Here is a 21983-nt window from a genome sequence, read left to right as displayed (position 1 = left end):
ATCATGCAGTTTGCCCTTAAGGCAGAGACAGATAGGATTTTTGTGAAAGTTTAGGAGGATAGGAAAAGAGCATCACTAAGTCAGGCATGGCAACTGAATGCTGGAAGTGCTAACAACAACACTCCTCGACTGTCCTGGAGATGCAGATGCTCCCTGATTAACACAGAAACCCAGCCAATGGCCGATGCAATTTCTTCATTTTTCAAATGCCTAGAGTAGAACCTTGTCAAAATAAAGGCTGGATTTGTGCTTATATGGCAAGGCTGATCCACAGTGATATTATCACTGCGCTGGAAAGCAGAAAATCTAGTTAGTGGTCCCTGCCAAAGCATGAATCAGTTAGAAAATAATGGCTTGAGGTATGCTTCTTTTTTTCCATTCTCTAATATTTCTCGCTGCTCCACAACCCAAACAATTGCTCATAATTAAGCTGATTGGAGGACCAGACGCTGGAAGGAAATATTTCTGCTGGCTACAATCCCAATGCGCTTCATTGTACTGGATATAGCACCATTACATCAGTTCCTTCCATGACAGAAAGGAAGGCTCATATTCACAGAACAAAAGATACAGTTCCTACAAAGGGAAATGATTTTTGCTATTTGTCCCTTCTTTGTGCCCTTTCTGATTTATCCATTCATTTCTACATGGTCATGGGATTCAACCCTCACAATTAGACCACAGAAGCCGAGGCTTCAGCGTTGGCTGTGATATTTTGTTGTAGTAGTGTGCCTTCAAGCTATTTCCAACTTATGGCAACCCTAAGGTGGCCCTATCATGGCAAGTTTGTTTGGGGGTGGGGGCTTGCCATTGCCATCTGAGGCTGAGAGAGTGTGACTTGCCCAAGGTTACCCAGTGGGTTTACATGGCCAAGCCAGGATTCAAATCCTGATCTTCCAGTGTTCTGGTTTGGTTGTGAAATACAGCTCTACAAAAAGCTCAGCTTTCGTTTAAAAGTGTTTGTTTGCTTGATTGCTTGCTTAGAGCATTTATACCTCATCCTTCAGCCAAGATGTCCAGCGTGAGTTACAAATGATTAACTCTCTGGCCTCAAGCTTACTATCCAAAAACATGAAACACAAGAAAAAGAAGATGGCTGTTGTGGAGGGGATTACGTCCAGCAGATGCTGTTGCTCTTCTCTTTTCCAGAAGCCAGAGCAATGGCAGTTGGGATGGAGGCCTTTCCTTAGCCTCTGAAATCAACAAGCAAGTCACTAGTCCTTATGAGCACAGAGGCGCACATGAAAATTTGTGGCACTAACTGATGCAATGTTGCAGCATTTAAACAATCCAGCCTGTTGTCATTGAGTACTATTTCATTGCTCGGATTTGTTGTCATTCCTGTTGGCAGCAACAGTAGAATTAGGCAGAATTTGGACTACTTTCATGGGCAATTTTGAAATAACTATGAAAGCCCTGGCCCAAATATTGTTGTACTAACCCCCATCTTGCAACAAGAGCTGCTGAAATGTGAATGTACATCTCCATGCAACCTGTGTGCTTGGAATAGATTACATTGCTATCTTGAATACTAATGCATGGACCATGTCAGATGGAGGTTGGATCTGTAAACAGAAGATCCCTGCCATGTGCAGATCCACGAGAAAGTGGCATCTATTTTATAATGCAAACACCCAAAGCTGTTGCACATTTCTCCTTTACTTGTTTGGACAAGGGACGGGCATTTCTGCTCTCCTTTCCCAGCTAGCCAGGGCTCAAGTTCTTGCTGAGGCAAAAACTGACACAATTTTTCATCTTACACTCCAAAATAAGTTTCCAAAGTCTCTATTATTCTTCTGCTTGGCTCCTTCAGCTGCCTTTGTGTGTCCTTGAGCAAGCAGCTGATTTATATCGTTGCCCTTTGATGCACAGTATAACTATGGGTTGCCCACATCACATCTTGGACTCTTGGCAGTCTGTGCCAAAGTTTTTTCCATATGACCTTATTTGGATGTGGCTCAGCCAAACTTTTCCCATCCTTGTTCTTAATGCAAGATTTCTGAAGCGAAGGGAGGAGAGATTCTGTGCAGCTGTAACTTCCACCCTCAAAATCTGAAGCAGCACACTGAGGGAGAGAGAAACTAAGAGAGAAACGCCTTCATTTGTTTAGTAAGAGGAGGGAGGAAGGAGGGTTTCATTCACTGATCCCCTCATGCTATACTCCCCCTCTTTAAAATTCAAGGGTCAAATAAGCCAAAGCTCCCCCAGCCGCCTGCCCTGCAGAGAGAAGCACAATACCAGATTGGCCATGGCTGTCTTGAAATGTGGAATCCTTTCATGACAATAGGAAGGCCGGCATCCTTCTATCTTTTTGTCTTGGCTCTTTTTCCAGATGGATGTGAACATGGTGTAGGGCTTCACGTGTGTCAGGAAGGCTTAAGAATAATACAGGGGGTGTAGGAACCTACCCATATTCTTTCCATGTAATTTCTACCTCTGGTGCCAAAGTTTCTGTTAAAAAAATAAAGCCCAGAGACACATCTGTTCTGTTAAGTGAGATATACTTGTACTGTTACATGACTAGGCTCTTCCAAGAACCTAGAGTCTTAGCAGGGTCACCCAAGACAGCATGCCAAAGTGGAGATACCACACTAAAGTACACTCATCCTCTTCTGGGAGTAATGGCTGCACCAACAGAAGAGAACTGGTATGTAATAAACATAACAACAGTTACACTATTATTATGGTGAATATGGCAGAAGAGAAGCTAACAGGCCTCAATAATAATGGGATGTGACACTGGCAGAGGTTCTCATAGACACAATAGAAGTGACACTTTAGCTATCTGTGGTTGGTACAGGGCAGAAAGTGGCACTGGCAAACCACTCCTAAATGTCTTTAATTTTGAAAATCTTTTGATGAGAGAATCTAAAATCTCAGTTATTTCAATGGGTCTACTGTAGGCATTATTAAGTATGGATCCAACCCAATGTCTTAATATAGCATCAAGCAAGCTTCTCATTCTATTCCTGTCCCATTCTAAACACCAAATCCAGGAAAGGTTCCTTTTTTGGACTACGACTCTCAAAATCCCCAGTTACAAGATGTGTATCTTTTTCAAGCTCTGCTAAAACCTTGGCAGGGCTCTTGAGTAAGTAGGAGAGCTTTCTAGCAGAAGGCTTGGGAGGCAGGATTCAGGGAGGGAGGTACTGTATTATTTCTTTGTACAAAATCTGTGTATGAAAAAGCATCCAACTCCCTGAAGGTTAACCAAACAAAACGGAACATTGTATCCAAACAAGTGTAGCTAACAAAATGCCATCTGGCACACTCCTGGGAATGATGGCTATGCAAATGGCACTGTTAGCAGATGGTGTTTCCACCCCTTCTCCCCAACCCCTTGCCCTAAAGTGATGTCCTTCTCTTCATGTGACCCCTGAGATTTGTGTGCCACAGCCCTGTTTCTCCCATCAAAGTTATTCCAACACACCATGAGCTTTGGAAATAAACTCTAGGCCCTCCTTGTTAACATTTTCCTGAGTCACTGAGGACAACCTCACCTAAACATAGTTCTGTTCTTAGCACAGAATGGCCAAATCCAAACACACACACACACACACACACACACACAGAGGCACAAAACTGAAGAGAAAATGCAATGCATGCCATTTCTTTAGTACTCAGGAGGAAAAGTTCAGCCTTCTGACTAGGATTATTTTTCCTGTCATCAGAATGCTGAATGCCAAGTATAAAACAATCCATCCACCAACTATTAATAGCTATGCTGGGAAAATGCAGGGTTCTGAATTTTTAGACATGGGACCAGATATATACTGATGTTTCACACTGAAAAAACAAAATTACTACGTCCTAGTAGCCTATATATCAGAGCATAAATAGCTGATTCAAAGAACAAAGGGACTGCTTGCTTAACAATATTTGGCTAATCCATGTTCTAGTCCTAAACCAGTGTTTGTCATCAGTAACACACTGGATGTGGGCAAACAAGTTGAAACTTAATCCAGACAAGACCAAAGGCTCCTGGTCAATTGGAAAGCAGATCAGGGAATAGGGATCCAGTCTGTGTTAGATGGGGTCACACTCCCCCTGAAGACACAGATTCGCAGTTTGGGGGTACTCCTGAACTCAGCTCTGAACTCGGGTCTCTGCAGTGACCAGGAGTGCTTTTGCACATTTAAAGCTTGTGTGTCAGCTGTGCCCATTCCTTGAGGCATCAGATATAGCCACGGTGATACATGCCTTGGTTACACCCTGTTTGGACTACTGTAATGCACTCTACTTGGGGCTGCCTTTGAAGAGTGTTCGGAAACTTCAGCTGGTCCAAAGAGCAGCCAGGCTGTTAACAGGGACAGGTTACAGAGATCACACAATGCCTCTATTGAGACAGCTCCACTGGCTGCCAGTTTGCTTCCGGGCAAAATTCAAAGTGCTGGTTATTACCTATAAAGCCCTATATTGTTCAGGTCCAGACTATTTGGCAGATAGTATCTCCCAGTATGAACCAGGGTTCTGTGAGAGAGAGGGCCTTCTCTCCATGCCACAACCATCACAAATACAGTTGGTGGGGATGCGAGAGAGGGTCTTTTCAGTGGCTGCCCCTCGACTGGAACTCTCTGCCCAGGGAGAACAGAATGGCCCCCTCTTTGCTGTCCTTCTGCCAGGAGGCAAAGACCTTCCTCTTGAGACAGGTTTTTAAAGCAGGTTTTTAAAGACTGTCCTGGGGGTGGTGTATTATTTGAAAGTGTATATGATTTTTATGTTTTTAAACTGTATTCTTTTTTTAAACAAATGCTCTGCTTTAACACTGTAGTAGTTCCCTTTTAACCGTCATTTTTGTAAGTTTTTAACTGTACTGTGTTTTTAGACTGTAAGCCACTTTGAATCTCAATTTTGTGGAAAAAGCAGGATACAAATAAATATAACAACAACAACAAATTTTCATACAGGGAGAAAAAGCAGAATTTTCATTTGATGCCATCTTGCATTACAATTTCAGACAATGCTTAGTTGATGGAATCAGGGTCCTAAAAGGGAATAGGTGAATACTTCCTGTGCTTATGATAAGAAGGAAAACAGTTTTTGGTATGAAAGGCAGGACAGGTTGGATGGTTGTCCCTGAACATGCTTTTCTACCCTGATGAAGTGTGTCTGCAACGTAGAGATTCATTTTTGTCCGTGATCATCCTGAAAATGCTCCAGTTCAAATTAAGCCCCAACAAGGGCATCCCTTCTTAACCTGGTGTTCCAGGAGACTGCTGGTTAATATGGGCAGTTCACTGTCATTGGAATGACAGATCCCAACATCAAGTTGAAGCTTCACTATGTCTTATTGTTAGAGTTCTTAAAAACCCAATAAAAGTCAAGATGGATCAGAATGACCTGCAGTTCAAACCAATATAATGCCTATGAGTCTGTTTGCTGGGAGAGGTACACCAAACCATCTATGTACATACCCCATCTTCAAAGAAAATCATCAGCAGACACCAAGATCGTAACTGAATCCCAGTTAGTTTCAGTTGTCCAACTCTTCACATGAAAGGCAGGAACTATCATTTGTTATATAGTTCTGGTGCTGATGCACATGTGTATGCGCTATAGTATGGGTTTGTTTACATATTAAATGCATTATCCTGGGAGTCTTCTCGTTCAGTACTTTTGAGAGCATTCAAAAGTATTGTATTGGCCTAGATTTTAACTAGATCATGAGTTTGCATTTTGGTTGCAGTGTGGAATATATTGACCTTATATGTTGATGATGCACTAGTTTCAAGGACTTGTAACCAACTATGTGGAAATAACCAGCAAGTCATGAATTATGGAACTATGGTTAGTCTAGCATTTCAAGCTTCAAGACAGGAGGATCTTTCACCTTACAAGCAACGATGGTGCATAGATTTTCCCTCCACTCCTTATCTGAATTTGTGCTATGTTCGCTCTATGAGCACAAAGATGACAAATACAGAAACATCTAATAACCTGTTCTTGAGGCCCATGCATCACAGTGGACAGCCCAGTTCACTTATCCTTTCAGTTTATATGAAATAAATTATTCTGGAGACCAGGGTTCAAATCCCCGCTTGAGCATAAAAACCCACTGGGTGGCCTTGCACAAGTCACACTCTCTCAGCCTCAAAGGACGGCAATGGCAAGCCCCCTCTGAAGAAACTTGCCAAGAAAACCCTATGATAGGTTTGCCTTAAGACCATCATAAGTTTAAAAATGACTTGGAGGAGCATTTTATCCCCATTTTAGTTGTTTGAAAAATATATTTTTCAAAAATCATAATAAAAAATTCTCCAAACAAAAATGTATTTCCAATTGCCCTATTGCTTCAGTCTTCTTTTTAAAAAAGCTGGAAAAACAAAACAAAGAAGAAATGAGCAAATTATCCGTCTTTATAAATAAAAGCTACAGCAAGTACTCCAGTTTGGTTGGAACGGGCTGTATTAGTTTACATTTTTTATTTTTCACACATCACTTCCCCTCATGCTTTACACATTGACAATAAACAGAAGATTTCTAAGAATACTTTCAGAAGGTATTTCTATCTCAGCCAGAACCAGACAAGGCTGGATCAAGAAAACATGAACTCAGAAGTCTTGAAAGAAGTGCTGATGCTTTCAGATGTCCTATTTGCCAGTCATTTTTAAACATGTACCCTGCAGATGGGTTTTGCAAAAATAGCCAGATGTAACCTGAGGCTCTGCAAATGAAAATCAAATTCAGGTCCTTTCCACCATGAAAACAGAGTTGAGCGTGTTACATTCATGTTTGCTGGAAGCATAAAGAATCATCAAAGCATTTCTGAGGTAAACCAAGGCTGTCTAAGAGGGTACCCACATTCAGAAGTCTGCACTTTTCCTGGAATTAGCCAGGCCTCGCTTTGAAATAGCTAGAGATCATGTCCTAGCAAATGCTTTTGCTCCAAGGCAATCTTAGAAAGAACAATCTTCAGCAATGTGATGTTTAAAGTTAATGCTAGTCAGCTTTCTTTCTCTAGCAGTGCAATGTTTTGCTGTAAGTGAAGATCTGTTTAAGAAGCACCTTGGTTGTAATGCTCTTTCGACAATTTAAAATGATGCCCACTATGTTCTAAGGATACACTACTAATGTAAGCACCTGATGTCCTTAATCGGGGTCGCTTGCTTTGCTTTATAAAAGAGGATAAAATTATTTCTTCTCAGATAGTACCATTACTTTATGGCGAGGATATAACTTCTTTTGACTTATAGCCATGACCGTTCAGTTTAGATTCACTCACTCCTAGTGATCTCAGAGGGTTGAAAGAGACTTTTAAAAAGTCAGACGGATCACACAAATCTTTTACGATTAACACCATGTGTCACCATCAGACACTGCAATTTCTTTTGCCATGAAGAAAATCTCTACAGAAGAAAACACCTTTACAGTACATTGTGCGAAGTCGATCACAAGTGTTTTTCATACATATTCAAATGCATCCATGTTCAGTGGCTGAGGCTATGCATTACAAAGAAAGGATTCCTTTTAGGATTTCTGCATGAAATGAGGGAGGGCTTCTGTTCCTTTAAGAGTGTAGTACAGGGGATTTCATCAGGTGTTGCTTTCCATATAAGCAACATCTGCTGAAATCCCATCTCCTACAAAACCATCTAAGGGAGAAGAGCCCTGTCTCTCAATACACCTGGCAACACTAATTCCCTTATGAGAAAATTGTAATGTGTGAAGCATCCTGCTTCCTATGAGTAAAGCTGATATCTAAGCCATTATTTTACAGAACTGGAAAAAGAGACTGTGTAAGTCATTCCATTCATGCTTCATTAAGAACTAAGGAACCACTCCACTAATCTTTCAGAGGAGTACAGTGGGAAATAATAATCAAATCAAGGCCCCCGTCTTTTTCTAGGCAGTCTGAAACTGTAGGCAGCTGCCCTGAACAACCTTGACAAAAACAATAGTGTCATTCTAAGTGTACCAAGTTCATCAACAGTTCAGGAATGACAAACAACCATCTGTTTGGTGGGAATTATTGCTTGTTATTTTGTTTCAGGCCAAAATCCAAATCTCTAAATTTGAACATACGTCCTGCCAAAGAAATGTTTTAAAATGCACATCAGTGATGAAAATATACCCAATAAACAGAAACAATTTATTGTGTTAAGGGGGATGATCAGTTTTTGAAGCCAACGTTTTCAAAGAGGTTAAGCATTAGCTAGACGGAATTGTGTGTAATTTGTTATCATCTAAATACAGCCTGTTTTGAGCACAAATATGGCCAAGATTTGGGTTTGACTCTAATAGGGAATGTGATTTAGGGCTAAATCCAAATGTTATTTCCAGCTAAAGTAGGCCCATTGGCTGAATGGTGGTTCTAAGGCTGACTTTCCAAGTTCTCATTGATTCCATGGGTTTACTTGTTGCTATTGTGGCCTTCAAGTCATTTCCGACTTATTGTGACCCTAAGGCGAACCTATCATGGGGTTTTCTTGGCATGATTTGTTCAGAGGTTTCCCATTGCCTTCCCCTGAGCGCACATGATTTAGCAAAGGTCACTCAACAGGTTTCCTGGCTGAACTGGACTGCAGGCTGTGCCATGCTGGGTCTATACTAGTTGCTACTAACTGGATTTATGTCTTAAAATCCTGCTCTGTTTTGGTTGATTTCCATGTATAATTTTTACATGGTTCTGATTTCCATGTATAAAAATTAGAAACCACCAATTTGCTTTCTCTGGAGGTGAAAATGAATGATTCACTGAAAAAGGGAGACATTTTCACTAATTCTTCCTGTGTCATTTACCATGATGTTCTAGATCCTGCAACTCTCTAGGTCACTGTTTTGGAGAAGAAGGTGCAGTAGTAGAAGGGGTGAATGGGGGAAGAATCACTTTCCACCCTCCAGCATTAGTAAAAATTGGTGTTAGATTGCCCATGCTCCAGTCTTCTGGTACAGAGGGTATTTGAAACTCATTACATGTTTTAGTTAGAAAGAGCAGCAATTTTACTTTTGAGTTAAGAACCCTGGTGTGGGTAGCATCTGGACTCCATGATTTAATTTCACTTGATCAATGAGGCCTCAAACTTCCTCTTTTTTCATTATGAAGTGCATTCTCCTTGGGCCTTCGGCAGTGATATCAGGGCAAGTCATTCATATTACCTGGAGGCAGCTTATCCTCATTCAGACTCTTTTAATTAGCTATCCAATTACCTAACTGCTTCTATGTCTGGATTTCTGCACCTGATTTAAACATTTTCTCTAGGAGTGATTTTATCTCTGCTTATGAGCTTCTTTCATACTGTTTGCTAGATATATTGGTGATCTCTTGGACTTTATACGTAGGGCCAATGCAGCATGGAGATTTGACACTGTTGACTTTTCCTTTCAACTTCCTTTTAACCAGTTCCCTCATTTTATGAGATGTCTCCTCTTTTGAAGTCAGATAGGACTGTTGAAGTCTCCAGCATTTTCCCATACACATATAAATTTGACAACATTGTTGTCATTGTTTCCAATCAGTTCAACCACACTCGTATCTTACAGCAGGTACTGGATTGTACCACTTAAAATTAATTGGCTCTTATGGTAATTACAGTAATTTGTCTTATGGTTGATTTCATGAACAACTATTCTGGGATGAAGCCACTTGGAGTTCTTGAAATCTTGCCTCTTATCCAAAATAAAGCTTATTAAATCATTCATTTTTTTACATTAATTCCTTTAGTTGTCTCCCCAATTTCATTCTCCACTCCAAGATTATGTTGAACTTTTTGTTCTGGAGGGGGTGGGAATAATAGCATGTCCCTAGGACTAAGCTACTTTAGGTGCCTGGTATTGTCAGCAGCAATGATTCTGTAGAGTCAATTCCTTTTAAGGTTTATAGCATTGTTAATACAATGCCCTCCCAAATGTACAAAGGAACACAACTATCAGTAAAGCTTTGGTCCTATAGAATTCATATCCTGAGATGACTACTTACCACTGTTTTTTTCCTTTCACCAGGGTTGTTATGCTCAGTGTAGCTTTGGGTTCCCTTAAAATCAACCACACTCTCATTTTGGCTCAGACAGAGTCCTTTTCGGACCACTTGCTGAAAACTAGGACTAGGAAAGGCAGCTATTTAAGAACTAGACAAGACTCAAAAGTGTAAAGACATAAATATTAAAATTCCCCATCACCATGTATGAATGTGGAAGCTGGACAGTACAGAAAGCAAACAGGAAGAAAATCCACTCTTTTGAGATGTGGTGCTGGAGAAGAGTGCTGAGGATACCGTAGACGGCTCAGAAGGGGTCCTAGAACAGATCAGACCTGAACTCTCCCTGGAAGACAGGATGATGAAATTGAGGTTTTTGTATTTTGGACACACCATAAGAAGAAAAGACTTATTCGAAAAGGCAACGATGCTAGGAAAGGCGGAGGGCAGCAGAAAAAGAGGACGACTGAAAGCCAGATGGCTGAATTCAATCAAGGTGGTCACAGGCTTGAACTTGCAGGACCTGTGCAGAGAGGTGGAGAATCAGAGGTTTTGGAGATGTCACCATGAGTTGAGGTTGGCTCCCAGGCAGCTAACAACAACCACACATATATTCCACTCAAAATACAAAACTTCTTTAATTGGCTGTTGTGTTTAATGACATGCTCATGACCTGTTTCCATCTTGTCCCCATTTAAGAAATCAAAAATATTTTCACTTTTGTCTCTTCGGGATGACTCAGCCTGAAGCAAATGCTTCACAGATCCTATTTGCTTTCCCTTGATGTTGCATTTAAAAAGTTGCTCTGCCATCCTTTCCTAATGTTACATGCCCATCCTATTTCAAATGGAACATGCCCCTTTGGATAGGTCTATTTTGTGTCCATTATCTGTCCCAGTGACTAACAAATCTAAAGTCTGCCTTCCATCATCATCTCACCCATGCACTGGAACTCTTCTGCTTTGCTAGTCTAGCTGACACTGCGTGTGGAACAGGCAGCATTTTAGAGGAAACTGGTTTGGAAGCCTGGGCTTTCAACACCCTTTTTAACAATCCAACTTTGTTTCTAGGATCTCACAAGATTTTCCCAGATCACTGCTGCCAACAACAATACCAAGCATTTTCTAGATAATGTGCAGTGTTCCCAGTCTTCACACCAAGTAGGCAATTTGCAATCTAATCTGCAAGCCCACAACAAACCAACTATTATGCAACCTAAACTGTTTTAAACCAACCTACATTTCTGATGATGGAATCATCCACTACTACAAGCCCCCAATTACTGGAAGTATATCTTCAATGTATGAGGTATCTGTCCATCTACTATGGGAATCTGAAGAATCATTTCACTCTCCCTCAGAGTGCTGACCTGCTTCCCCAAGATCTTCCTTCTCCTTGACTGTAGAAGAAATATCACATTGGGAGTCTACATCCTTCAAGGCCAAGTCCACTAACCTGTCTTCCCTCAGTTTATCCCAATCAGCTACTTTGTTCTTAAGGGAACAAACCTGCTTCCTGATGCACTAATCACTTAGCATTCTTTTATATGTGGCACAACAGTATGAAAATCTTATAGAAAGGCAGGAATGGCATATAGTATCATCAGATATGTAAACGTTGTTTTATTAAAGGAATACAGTAATTGCTTGAAACGTGGTGGAGAATGGGGAAAGAAATTACAATGAAGTTCATTCTGAAAGTAATGGTCTAGAACTTTCAGATTTCATAATACTGTAAACATGACACAAAACATGTATCTCCCTGGGATATAAGGAATACGATAGCAAGAAAGAGAAGGGACAAGATTTATTTCATAGAGTTTCTTCTTTTCTTTTTGCAAGCAGAACTGCTTTGATATAAAATGAGTCCAATGATATAGTGCTATTGTCCACTCAAGCAAACGAAAATCTCACATTGACATGAATGCAGATTATACTGTCAATCTGATGCAAGTGTAACAATTCTATTACTGTATCCAGATTGTGTCTGCCCTCTTTTAAAGCAATGGCACAGATAATGCTGCAACATATTGGAGTACTGGCAAGTGCTCATTAAATAGCTTTCTCAATGAATTCTCAGGAAGATTATTTGATTAACTGCAATGTGAACTGTGTCTTCTGTTCTTTAGTGTCCCTACTACACTCCTTGCAGGCTCCATTCTGCTAGCTAGAAATGTATAATTTAGCCTTGTGTCTTTTTTCAATTTTATTAAGACATTATGAGGTATCCTTTACTGTTAAAGAAGTGACAGGCCGTGTTGACTTAGGACGCGAAGACTTAACTGTACATTCAGTAACTGCTTTTAGTGATCTCTCTACATGTTACTGCAAACAACTGTTAGTTTACATTTAAAAAAACCCTCTCTGTTCACATAAGATATGGCATAAACAAATGAACAAAAACTGACAGAATTATACACATAAAATAAACAAGACAAATACACAAATAAGGCCATCTGCAAAATTAAAAATCCAACTCTTGTAATATTTCACAATAATTTCTACAGGATATTTTACATCTTACAAACTTAAATATTTAATGCAGGGTCGGGGGGAGAAAACCTGGTGAGCCAATCAGATTATCTCTTGGAGGTCTTTTCTACTTTGCTGGCAGGTGATCTTCTTTGTGGAGTTGGAATTTTGGAAGGCTTGCCAGACGCTGACCGAGAATTTGGCCGTGGCGTTGGTCTGATTGGGGTATGAACAGTCTCTGACACGTCTGAGCACACAGACTGAATTTCTGAAATGTCAAAGTCTGATGCGTCACTGCCTCGGCGGCTGCTTGCTCTGCTACCTGCCTTGCTTCCTGCTCGACTTCCAGGTCTGCTTGGTGTTTTTTTGGTGTCTGCTAAAGGAAAGGGAAAAGATCCACAACTGTTACAAGTGAGATGGGAGAATAAAAAATGCTGCTTTCAGCAGGCTTCCCCGCATGTATCTGAATACAAGTGGCATCCTCAATTTTCACAGTGCTCCCATGGGCTTCTCAAGGTCTTCTTGAGCAAGGGTTGCTCCATTTACTAAAATGCCCAGGGTGTTTGGATCATGCCCCTTGGTCACAGCAAACATTCTGCAATTTAGAGAAGAAAATGGGACAGACAACCATACATGTGCACATCACAGCCCTTGTATGCATAGTATGCTGCTGGGAATAGAACGTTCAACTGTTTGAAAGAATTTATTTCCATTTAACAGTGTTTTGGAGCATGATTAGAACTCCTTCTACCAGTCTGGTACCTCTGATATCCAGAAAAATACACAATCCTATCCATATAATTTTGCTAAGCATCAATATGAACTTCTAACTTTGCATCATGCTTTCATTTTAGCTCTAGAAAGAATCTGAAGTTCAATAGGGTCAATGTCTTGCTAAAGTGCAGGATCTTCTATGTATAAGAATCCTACAGGAAAATATCTCATGTAATTTAGATTGCACCGTGTTACAAGGAGACTGCCAGCATGGTGGGTGTTACTCAGTGGGCAAGGTATAAGGGACTAAAACTCAAATGAGTCCAATGATGCAGTATTATTATCAGCTGAAGTAAGTTATGAACAGGAAAGGAAAGGTTGGGTTGTGAAGTCCATGTGCATTTTCAGATATACTAAAAATCTCCTGGTGAAACATTCCTAGCAGTGTAGTCACGCTGAGGAAGTACTCTTTGATCAGAGGTAACCAAAGAAATAGGTGTCACTTCCTAGTATCAACATATTTGTTCATGGCACTCAATTTTTCAATTTACCTGTATTTGTATGAGGTAGGTGTTTCTAGGAAGACTTCATTCCTTGGCTTCTAGCACTCACCTGCAAAATGTGTCCTGACTCGTGTAGCTGCTGTTGAAATTAGGCCGCTGTCTTCTCCAGAATGGAAACCCTTCCCTGACAAATATCCTGGCATTCTAAGTTTACTCCCCTGTATTGGAGTTCCCTGTAGGATACAAGAATAACAGAATGAAACAAATGCATTAAGATATCCACTGAACAGAGATGAAAGTAAAATTCTATCCACATTGATTTCTTTTGAACATGTGAGGCAAAGGAAAAGCTATGCCTCAAAGAGATCACATAGGACTTTTAGTAATGATTTGGAAACGGAACTAAACAGTAATAATATATAGCATATATAACACATTATACTTTTCATAGATGTAGCTGTCTCTCCTCTCCCTGTTGCTTTCCAACTTTCAGGTCCTAATGGACAAACACTGATTTTGCCCATGCAACTCAGCAAGGGACCAGGTAAACTTATGGCATTTTAGAAACAAGCATACTAGTGTAACATGTCAAGAAAACATACCTGCCAATGTGCATCTGAGGAAGTGAACTCTAATCCAATCTTATTCCATAATAAACTGCTCATTCCCCAAGGCGCCACAAGACTCTATTTTATTTTTCTGCAAAACACTAACACAGCTACCTCCCTGGAACATATACACATGGATTCCTGCTTCCATTTTCATTTGTCAACTGGGCTAGTTTGCAAGTTTGTCTAAGTGTACAATCCTATCCATATAATTTCGCTAAGCGTGCCTACATAATATTTGGCAAAATGTATAGATTTTGTATTGACTCCAACCCAAGTCATATTTAAAGCACACCTACTGAAATCAATGGAACTTATGTTAATTCATTACTAACTTAACTTGTTACTAACATAAGCCCCACTGATTTCCTCACTGATAATTGATTAAAAAAACCAATTCTGTTCTAATTATAACTAAGCCTAGATCTAATACATGAACGGCAATCTTAATAAATTCAAATAGGCTCATTTTAGGTGAGCAAAACATGGGAATCATATGGCATGTATTTCAGTCCCACTGGGTGATCAAAAAGCAAAACAAGCCTGGGGAAGCCTGGCACAGATGCTGCTAAGAAATGGACATTGTCTACAAAGAAATTGGAACATTATGTTCTAAACCCTCTTCTCTTAGTGCACATGTTTCAAATCAACAAGCAATGTGATGTGTCCATTCCAGAAAGAAATTAACTCCTTTGACAGACTAATATTTAGTCATCAAGGCAATACAGCAGGTTTGTGGTGACCTGTGGCCTTCCAAATGTTGTTGGGCTACAGAGAACATCACTCCCTGTCACTGATAATGCTGGACGACCTCATGGGAACTGGACTTCAACAACCTCTGGAGGAATTTAAAGATATAGCCATGTTAGTCTATAGAATCAGTATGTAGAGAGATCTTGTAGCACCTTTGAGACTAGCTGAAAGAAAGAAATTGGCAGCATTAGCCTCTGTAGAATTTAGAGACTATTTCCTCAGATGCATTTGGTGGAATGGAAGCTAGGCACAGACATACATACATACATATATATGCCATTGGTATGTGAGGATATCAATACAAATTACAAATCCTTTGTATGTGGAAATGAAGTTGCAGATCCAGTTTTAACTATGGTTGTTAGTGCACAAAGGCATAGGAAACTGGTCTTTGTAGGCCAGTAAAGGTCTGCCACCAAGAGCCCTTGAAACCAAAAGGTACTCACCTACAGGATGACACACGACACAGATGGCAACACAGGTACTAACCCTTGCCACAAACCAGGATGCCAACTCTGACCACACATTTATCAAGGAAATGTCATCACAAGACCTAATGCAGTGATGGTGAACCTTTTATAGACCGGGTGCCCAAACTGCAACCCAGACCCCACTTATTTATTGCAAAGTGCCATGTCCCTCTGGTTTTCTAGTAAGAAACTCTGGCAAACTCTGTGCTAGGGCGATAGCATGTGTGCCCACAGAGAGGGCTCTGAGTACCACCTCTGGCATGTGTGCTATAGGTTTGCCATCACTGACCTAATGGGATCACCTACAATATTGGGGGGGGGGGGGGGGTTCATGTGCTTATCTTCCAATGTGATCTATGCTATACTGTGTCAGCAATGTCCTTCAGCACTCTATATTGGGCAAACAGGCCAGACCCTGCACCAGAGGATAAATGACTTAACTCAGACATTAGGAATGAGAATACACAAAAACAGGTGGCAGAATATTTCAGTCTCCCTGGGCATTCCATCTCAGACCTCAGAACAGCAGTCATTGAACAAAAGAACTACAAAGGAAGATTGGAAAGACAAATAGCAGAATTGGAATTCATCCACAAACTAAAGTCCCTCAGCAATGAATTGAACAAAGAGAATGGTTTCCTGACACACTACACGCACTTCAACACTATCTGACCCCATTCTCATGGGGGCGCCCTATATTAATCTGTTCCCCTCACCACAGGCTAGTCTCATCACAAAACTGGATCAGTCACTTCATCTTCATGCACAAAGACCAGATTCCTATGTGCACTAAAGATCATCGTTAAAACTGGACCTGCAACTTCATTTCCATACACAAAGGATTTCAAATTTGAATTGACATCCTCACATACCAATGGCCTATATATATATCTATGCCTGGCTTCCACTCCACCAAATGCATCTGAGGAAGTACACTGAAGCCTATGAAAGCTCATGCTGCCAATTTCTTTCTTTCAGTTAGTCTCAAAGGTGCTAAAAGATCTTTCTACGTACAACCTCTGGAGGGTAACAGGTTCCTTATCCTTACTATATACATACATTGCAGCCTGGGGGGGGGGGGAATCAAACTTATGATGAATATCTCTAATAAATGTCTAACTTTTCAATTTTTTCCTGTCACTCCCCCATCCTGAATATGCTTTTCCCAGATAGACTCCAGTACAATGAAATACACATTCTAATTACATTTAGCTACCAGCTAAAGGACTGGAAAAAGGTCAGATGCTGTTGGCAATCCATAATTTGTATTATATTTTAACTGCTATAGGAATTTAAAATAAATAATACTTGTGAAATATGGACGGATGAGTAAATACGACAGTTATATAAATATATGTTTTTCCAGTAAGCAACACCATACAAAAATCTGTGAAGTTAGTGTTATAAAAAGCCAAAAGGAACACATTAGAAATTTACATTTCCTATTTATTTGCTCAATATCAACAGTATTTTCTGTGCTCACAATGAAGTGATCTATGATATGATTTCATCTATATGAAAAAGAAAAATCCACTGATTCAAATTAAGCTCTCTTATGAAATCAAAGAAAACTATGGCCCCAAACAGAAAGCCCAAAAGAGCCCCCATTGGGCCAATCTCAAGGTGGAGCATATACATGGTATACACTCCTGGATCGTTTGGAGGCTGTGTGGAGGCCACACTGGGACTGACGAATGTGACCCAAAACTAGTAGAAAAAGAAGCGTTTTCTTACTGCTCCTTTTTGAGGACCATTCAGGACTGTGGCAGCTGGTGCCCTTGAGACTGTGGCATCTGGTTGCCACAGGACCATGGCAATTGGGGCAGGATTGGCCTCTGGCCGTTCCTACTGCTCTGTTTGCTTCCCCTCTATATTGAATGCATTTAGGGTTTCAGTATTCTTTTGCTGTGTACCAGCAAGATTAGAAACTCTTTTTTTGATAATATGAGTTTATCAACTTTTGGGTTGATAAATTTATGGCTTAGGCTCTTTTCCATGGCTACACCTTTAGTACAGTGGACCCTTGGTATCCACTGGAGTTAAGATTCCAAGACCCCCAGTGGATAACACAACCCATGTATGCTGAAGTTCCATGAAATACAATGACAAAGATACAGAGGGCTGACTGTATCTCAGTGAATGCTATATATATAGTGTTCCACTGCAGACTGAAGACCGCCAGAGAACTGATGTTGATCCTGCATGTTTGTATCATGAAGACAAAAAGATTTTTGTTTAGGTTTTCCTAAATCCACATAACTTCTTTCTGCTGAAGTCTTTGGACTTGTTCCTAGTTCACTGTGGCAAAGCAGTGAGCAGTCTGGTGGAGTAAACAGTACCTTTCTAAGCTATTCTGACTCACCATGGCTATGGCAGAAAATTGAGAGATGAGCTTTCCCTGAATTTTTCCTCCATTTGATGCTAATGGGCAGGAAAATCACTACATGAGTTCCAGGGCTCCTGCAAGTTTTTGTTTCGCTTCTTTGGAATGTGTCAGAGGATCGACAGGGTTTGGATTCTACTGATCTACAGCTTTGGTATATTCTCTCACACACCTCCAGAAAGTACTTTCCATGTTTTACCATGGATGAAATACTGTAGTGGTAAATCTACACCAGCAAAACTTGCTGCTGGTGTACCTGAGGTTGCAAAAGTCATATATATTCCTCTGCCAGCAGAAATCCTCTCTGCTGGTGGAGTAGTACCTCTTCAACAGCCCTCTGGAGCTCCGCTGGCAGTTTGTTTGATTGCAAGCTAAGATGTTCTTACATTAGTGCCACTTCCTATCACAAGTCCTAGGCTTTAATTTTTCTTGACAGGCAGAAAAATAAGCAAATGCCATAAACCAGCCAAAGCTGAGTGTGCACAAATTACAATTTCAGTGTAGTTAACGACAGCACGCCTGCGGCATACACGGGTGCACCATAAACAGCTTTAACCATACACAGAAGGTTAAGCCAGTGAAAATACAATGATGTGTGTGTCCGTGGTGCGCATGCCGCATCGAAGGCAGCAACGCTCCCCCAGAAGAACTAATGGGACATATGCCCATGGCGTGTGCTGTTGCGCACCATGGGCACAAGCCCCATTATTTCCTATGGGGCTTCAGCATACGCTGATTTCCCCTTATGCAGAAGGATTCCTGCGTAAGGGAAGGGTGCATTGTATAAATAAAGCCTACTGGCCATATACAACTAGACTAACCAAGGGCCGGAACAGACTGGTTCTAAAAGCCTGTTTCCTGGTGGCTTGGAGGCATGGCATTTAGACACCACACGTCCCCAAGATGCCTTGAAGCCACTTGGCTGCCCAGCCGTGCATAGGTTTATGACATTCTGGTGGCACAGCTTTTACATGCCATGTGCCGCTGGAACAGGATGAAGTTGTTATGGGGCTGCAGTGGGACAGGAAAAGCAGGCTTTTTGCAGGCCAAAAACGGAGTGGATCTTTGCTACTTCTTTTTTGATCAGCTTCAAGGCAGATTGGGGCTGCAGCGTGTGTTTGCCATGGTCCCAATCCATCTTTCACTCCCTAATTTTAATATAGGAACTTCAGAATTCCTGTATTTCAGGCACAATTGGGAGGTAGCAGAATGTCATTTATAATTTTACTACTATTTAGCTCACGGAAGCTAGGCAATTATTATCCTATATATACATATATCTGAGATTCCACGCTTACTGAATTGTTTACCACAGTGACTGTGATTATTTATAGTTAAGACATGCTGAAACAAGATAAGAGTCAGACATACTTGAAATGATCCATCAATTTACAGGCTTAAGAACAGAGAAAATAAAATTGGTGGAGAGAAGGAAAACAAAGAGAGTGCATTAATGTGAAAGGTACAGCAGAGCCGGACAAGGAACTGTAGTGACTGTTAGGTAAGAGGATAGTTTTAGTGCAGGACATGTTGTTAGACTAGAATATCCATCCATTACTGTACCTCTGTGGATGAGACTTGATATTCAGAGCACTCTGGTGGTTTACATGGTGATGACGTTTTGCTGTTTATCAACCATGGTTTACCATAGTTGCGTGTTAAATGATGGGGTGTCTGCATGAAACAATGGCAAATCACAAGTATGAAGAACAGTTGATGGAACATAATGCCATGGAGAGGAATAATCAGATTATGGAGACTGAATCTCACAGTAAAAGCCAAAAACAAAAGACATAAAAATAAGGCAGGAATAATGGACAATAAGCATTCTATATGGAAGAAGATGCAAATGTGCTTTTTTAAATGAAGTGGAGGGGGGAATGTTTTTTCTTCTTTAAAAAGTTTGTTCTGTATTCTAATTAGCTTACATGTTTTTTTCCAGTCTTGCATGACCGCTGCAATTATAAGGGGAGGGGGAACAATAGAAAAAAACCTTTTGTTAGCGTTCTTTGAAAAATAAAAGAATTAAAATTCACCCTTGGGTAGCATTATTGAAAATTATTTTGGGATAGCAATATGCCAAATTGGAGCAAGCTTGTATTGATATTTTAAAAAACCAAGTGCCTTCCCTCATGTCATACCTTGGGTGTGCTGGCAGCAACAGCTGGTGCTGGTGCTCCATGTGCAGGAGGATTTGACACAGAGGTGGATCTGTTAGGTGAAGCACCCCTTGAAGATGGTCGTGATCTGCGTCCTCTTGGTCGAAAGGCAGCCATGCTTTGGCTAGCTCCATCTGCCAAAATGAACTTTTCGCGAAGCTCCATGTTTGTCCTGCCTTTTGCTAAAACAAGTAAAAGAGACCAGTTGAGAAGTCTCATTATTTCCCCGTCTCCTCTCCCATGCCATTGGCCTTGCCTAGCCTCAACAAACAGGCCAAACAAACCAAACACATTAGTGAGTAATGCATTTGTTTCACACAAAAACCATTCATTTCAGGAATATGTGAATCTAAAATTTTATGCCAGCAAAGATGAACCGCTATTGACATGAATCAGCAAAATGGAATGGCTCGACATGCTACTTGGTACCAATGCACAGACACAACTTGAAGACCCATTTGACTAACGCTACTGCTGCTCAGATGATTCAGAAAAAGATGCTGCTATGATGAGTAAACTCTAAGAGAAAAGCATAAACCATATTAATTCTAAACTATGAAGAAATGCAGTTTGGCAACATGCAATGACAAACAGAAACTCCCAAACTATAAAGAAGTGACTGAATGCTGGGCACAGACACACGCAGATAGAGAGAACTGTCCACAGGGATCAAATGTGTGAATATGTTAGATTTTGGCTTTCTCTTTATTAATGAACAGTTGTTTTTGAGACACTCTCTTCAAGTGTGTCAAAGGAAATGTAAGAGGCAAGCTCTCAAGCACCAGCCAGTGCAGCATGTGTTAAGCTAAAAAATGTGGTATGTGAAGCATTTTGTTAAATATAGTTATATATATATATATATTAAATAGCAGAGTAGGAAAGAAATGGAAAAGAAAGTAGTAATAGGAGAGACAAAGAGAGGGATTTGCCAACCTATAGTAGGCTGAGTGGTAATTGAAGAGTTTGATTCCGAACGTAACATTTTACTCCCATGATGATGAACTAGAAAAAATGACACAGGATATGGGTCATATTAAAAGAAAACTGTTAGCAGGAGAAGAAATCAATTACAGCATTTGCATATGCAAGAGATTCAAAGCTGCAGGCCAAGAGACAGATCTTAAGTGACAAAAAAAGGTTCTCCCTAACTGTCCCCAAGCCAAACTATGTTCTCTTAAGCAAAAGAACACACTTCTAATATAATCTCAGTTGCAGTTAGTCCCGAATTTGTCAATGAAAAATGGTTTCTCTACTAACATTTAAATAAAAAAGATGTGAGTGGAACAAACAATGCCCCCTTCAAATCTTTAAAGTTGCATGAAATGAGCACACCACATACCTTAACAGTATTTGAACAGAATGGAATGTAGCCACCATTAAAAGCAATTCCACCAACATCACTGCACCCTAACAGTTAGTGTGTCACTCACATTTTACCTCAATTGGCCTACACAGGGCTACATGTTCTCTTGGAAGAACTGGTGAAGAACACCACAGTCATGGTTCCCTTCCTTTAAAAAGCTTTCTCTAAAAAGCAATGCTGTCCTTTGGAGAATTATGTGGACTACTGCAAATGAAGTACTTCCAAAATTTTGAAAATCAAAGAAATGCGCTTTCAAACACATTTTAATGACAATGAAAACACCAAACGCACCTTCTGATGAATGCATGTTTTATAAAATACCACACCAAAAAATTTTGTGTGTATTTTGTGTGTTTGTCTTTGTATATCGTGGCTTCATTTATTTCAGTACAACAGGAAAAGTAAACCATGATTCAAAGAACATGTAATTAAAACAGAACTGAAGCAGCTTTTTCATGGAAGGCACACAAATCATTTTTCTTCTCAACACCACCTGTAACATTTATTCATATATCCATTTGGTATGCAACTGGAATCTTACTTGTAGTGTATTTTGAACTGTATCTGATAAAATAATGGATGAGCTTGATAGAATTAACCTAATCAAACATACAGTTCCAAGAAACATTTATAGTGCCACAATTGT

General features: G+C 40.3%; 1 protein-coding gene across 1 annotated transcript in view; it reads right to left on the bottom strand.

Moving 5' to 3' along the window:
* Positions 1–11515: 11515 nt before the first annotated feature.
* DST (dystonin) overlaps positions 11516–21983 on the bottom strand; it is a 407480-nt gene continuing 397012 nt past the window's right edge. The window contains exons 89-92 of the mRNA XM_042457373.1: positions 19957–20156; positions 19379–19489; positions 13711–13834; positions 11516–12757 (exon numbers count right to left, since the gene is read on the bottom strand). Coding sequence (XP_042313307.1) covers positions 12492–12757; positions 13711–13834; positions 19379–19489; positions 19957–20156 — 701 coding nt within the window. The 3' untranslated portion in view covers positions 11516–12491. The remainder of the gene's footprint in view (positions 12758–13710; positions 13835–19378; positions 19490–19956; positions 20157–21983) is intronic.

Source organism: Sceloporus undulatus, chromosome 1 (genome assembly GCF_019175285.1).
Source record: "Sceloporus undulatus isolate JIND9_A2432 ecotype Alabama chromosome 1, SceUnd_v1.1, whole genome shotgun sequence".
NCBI classification, from domain to species: Eukaryota; Metazoa; Chordata; class Lepidosauria; order Squamata; family Phrynosomatidae; genus Sceloporus; species Sceloporus undulatus.
The sequence above is the reverse complement of the archived record's forward strand: the minus strand, read 5'-3'. Positions and strand labels throughout refer to the sequence as shown.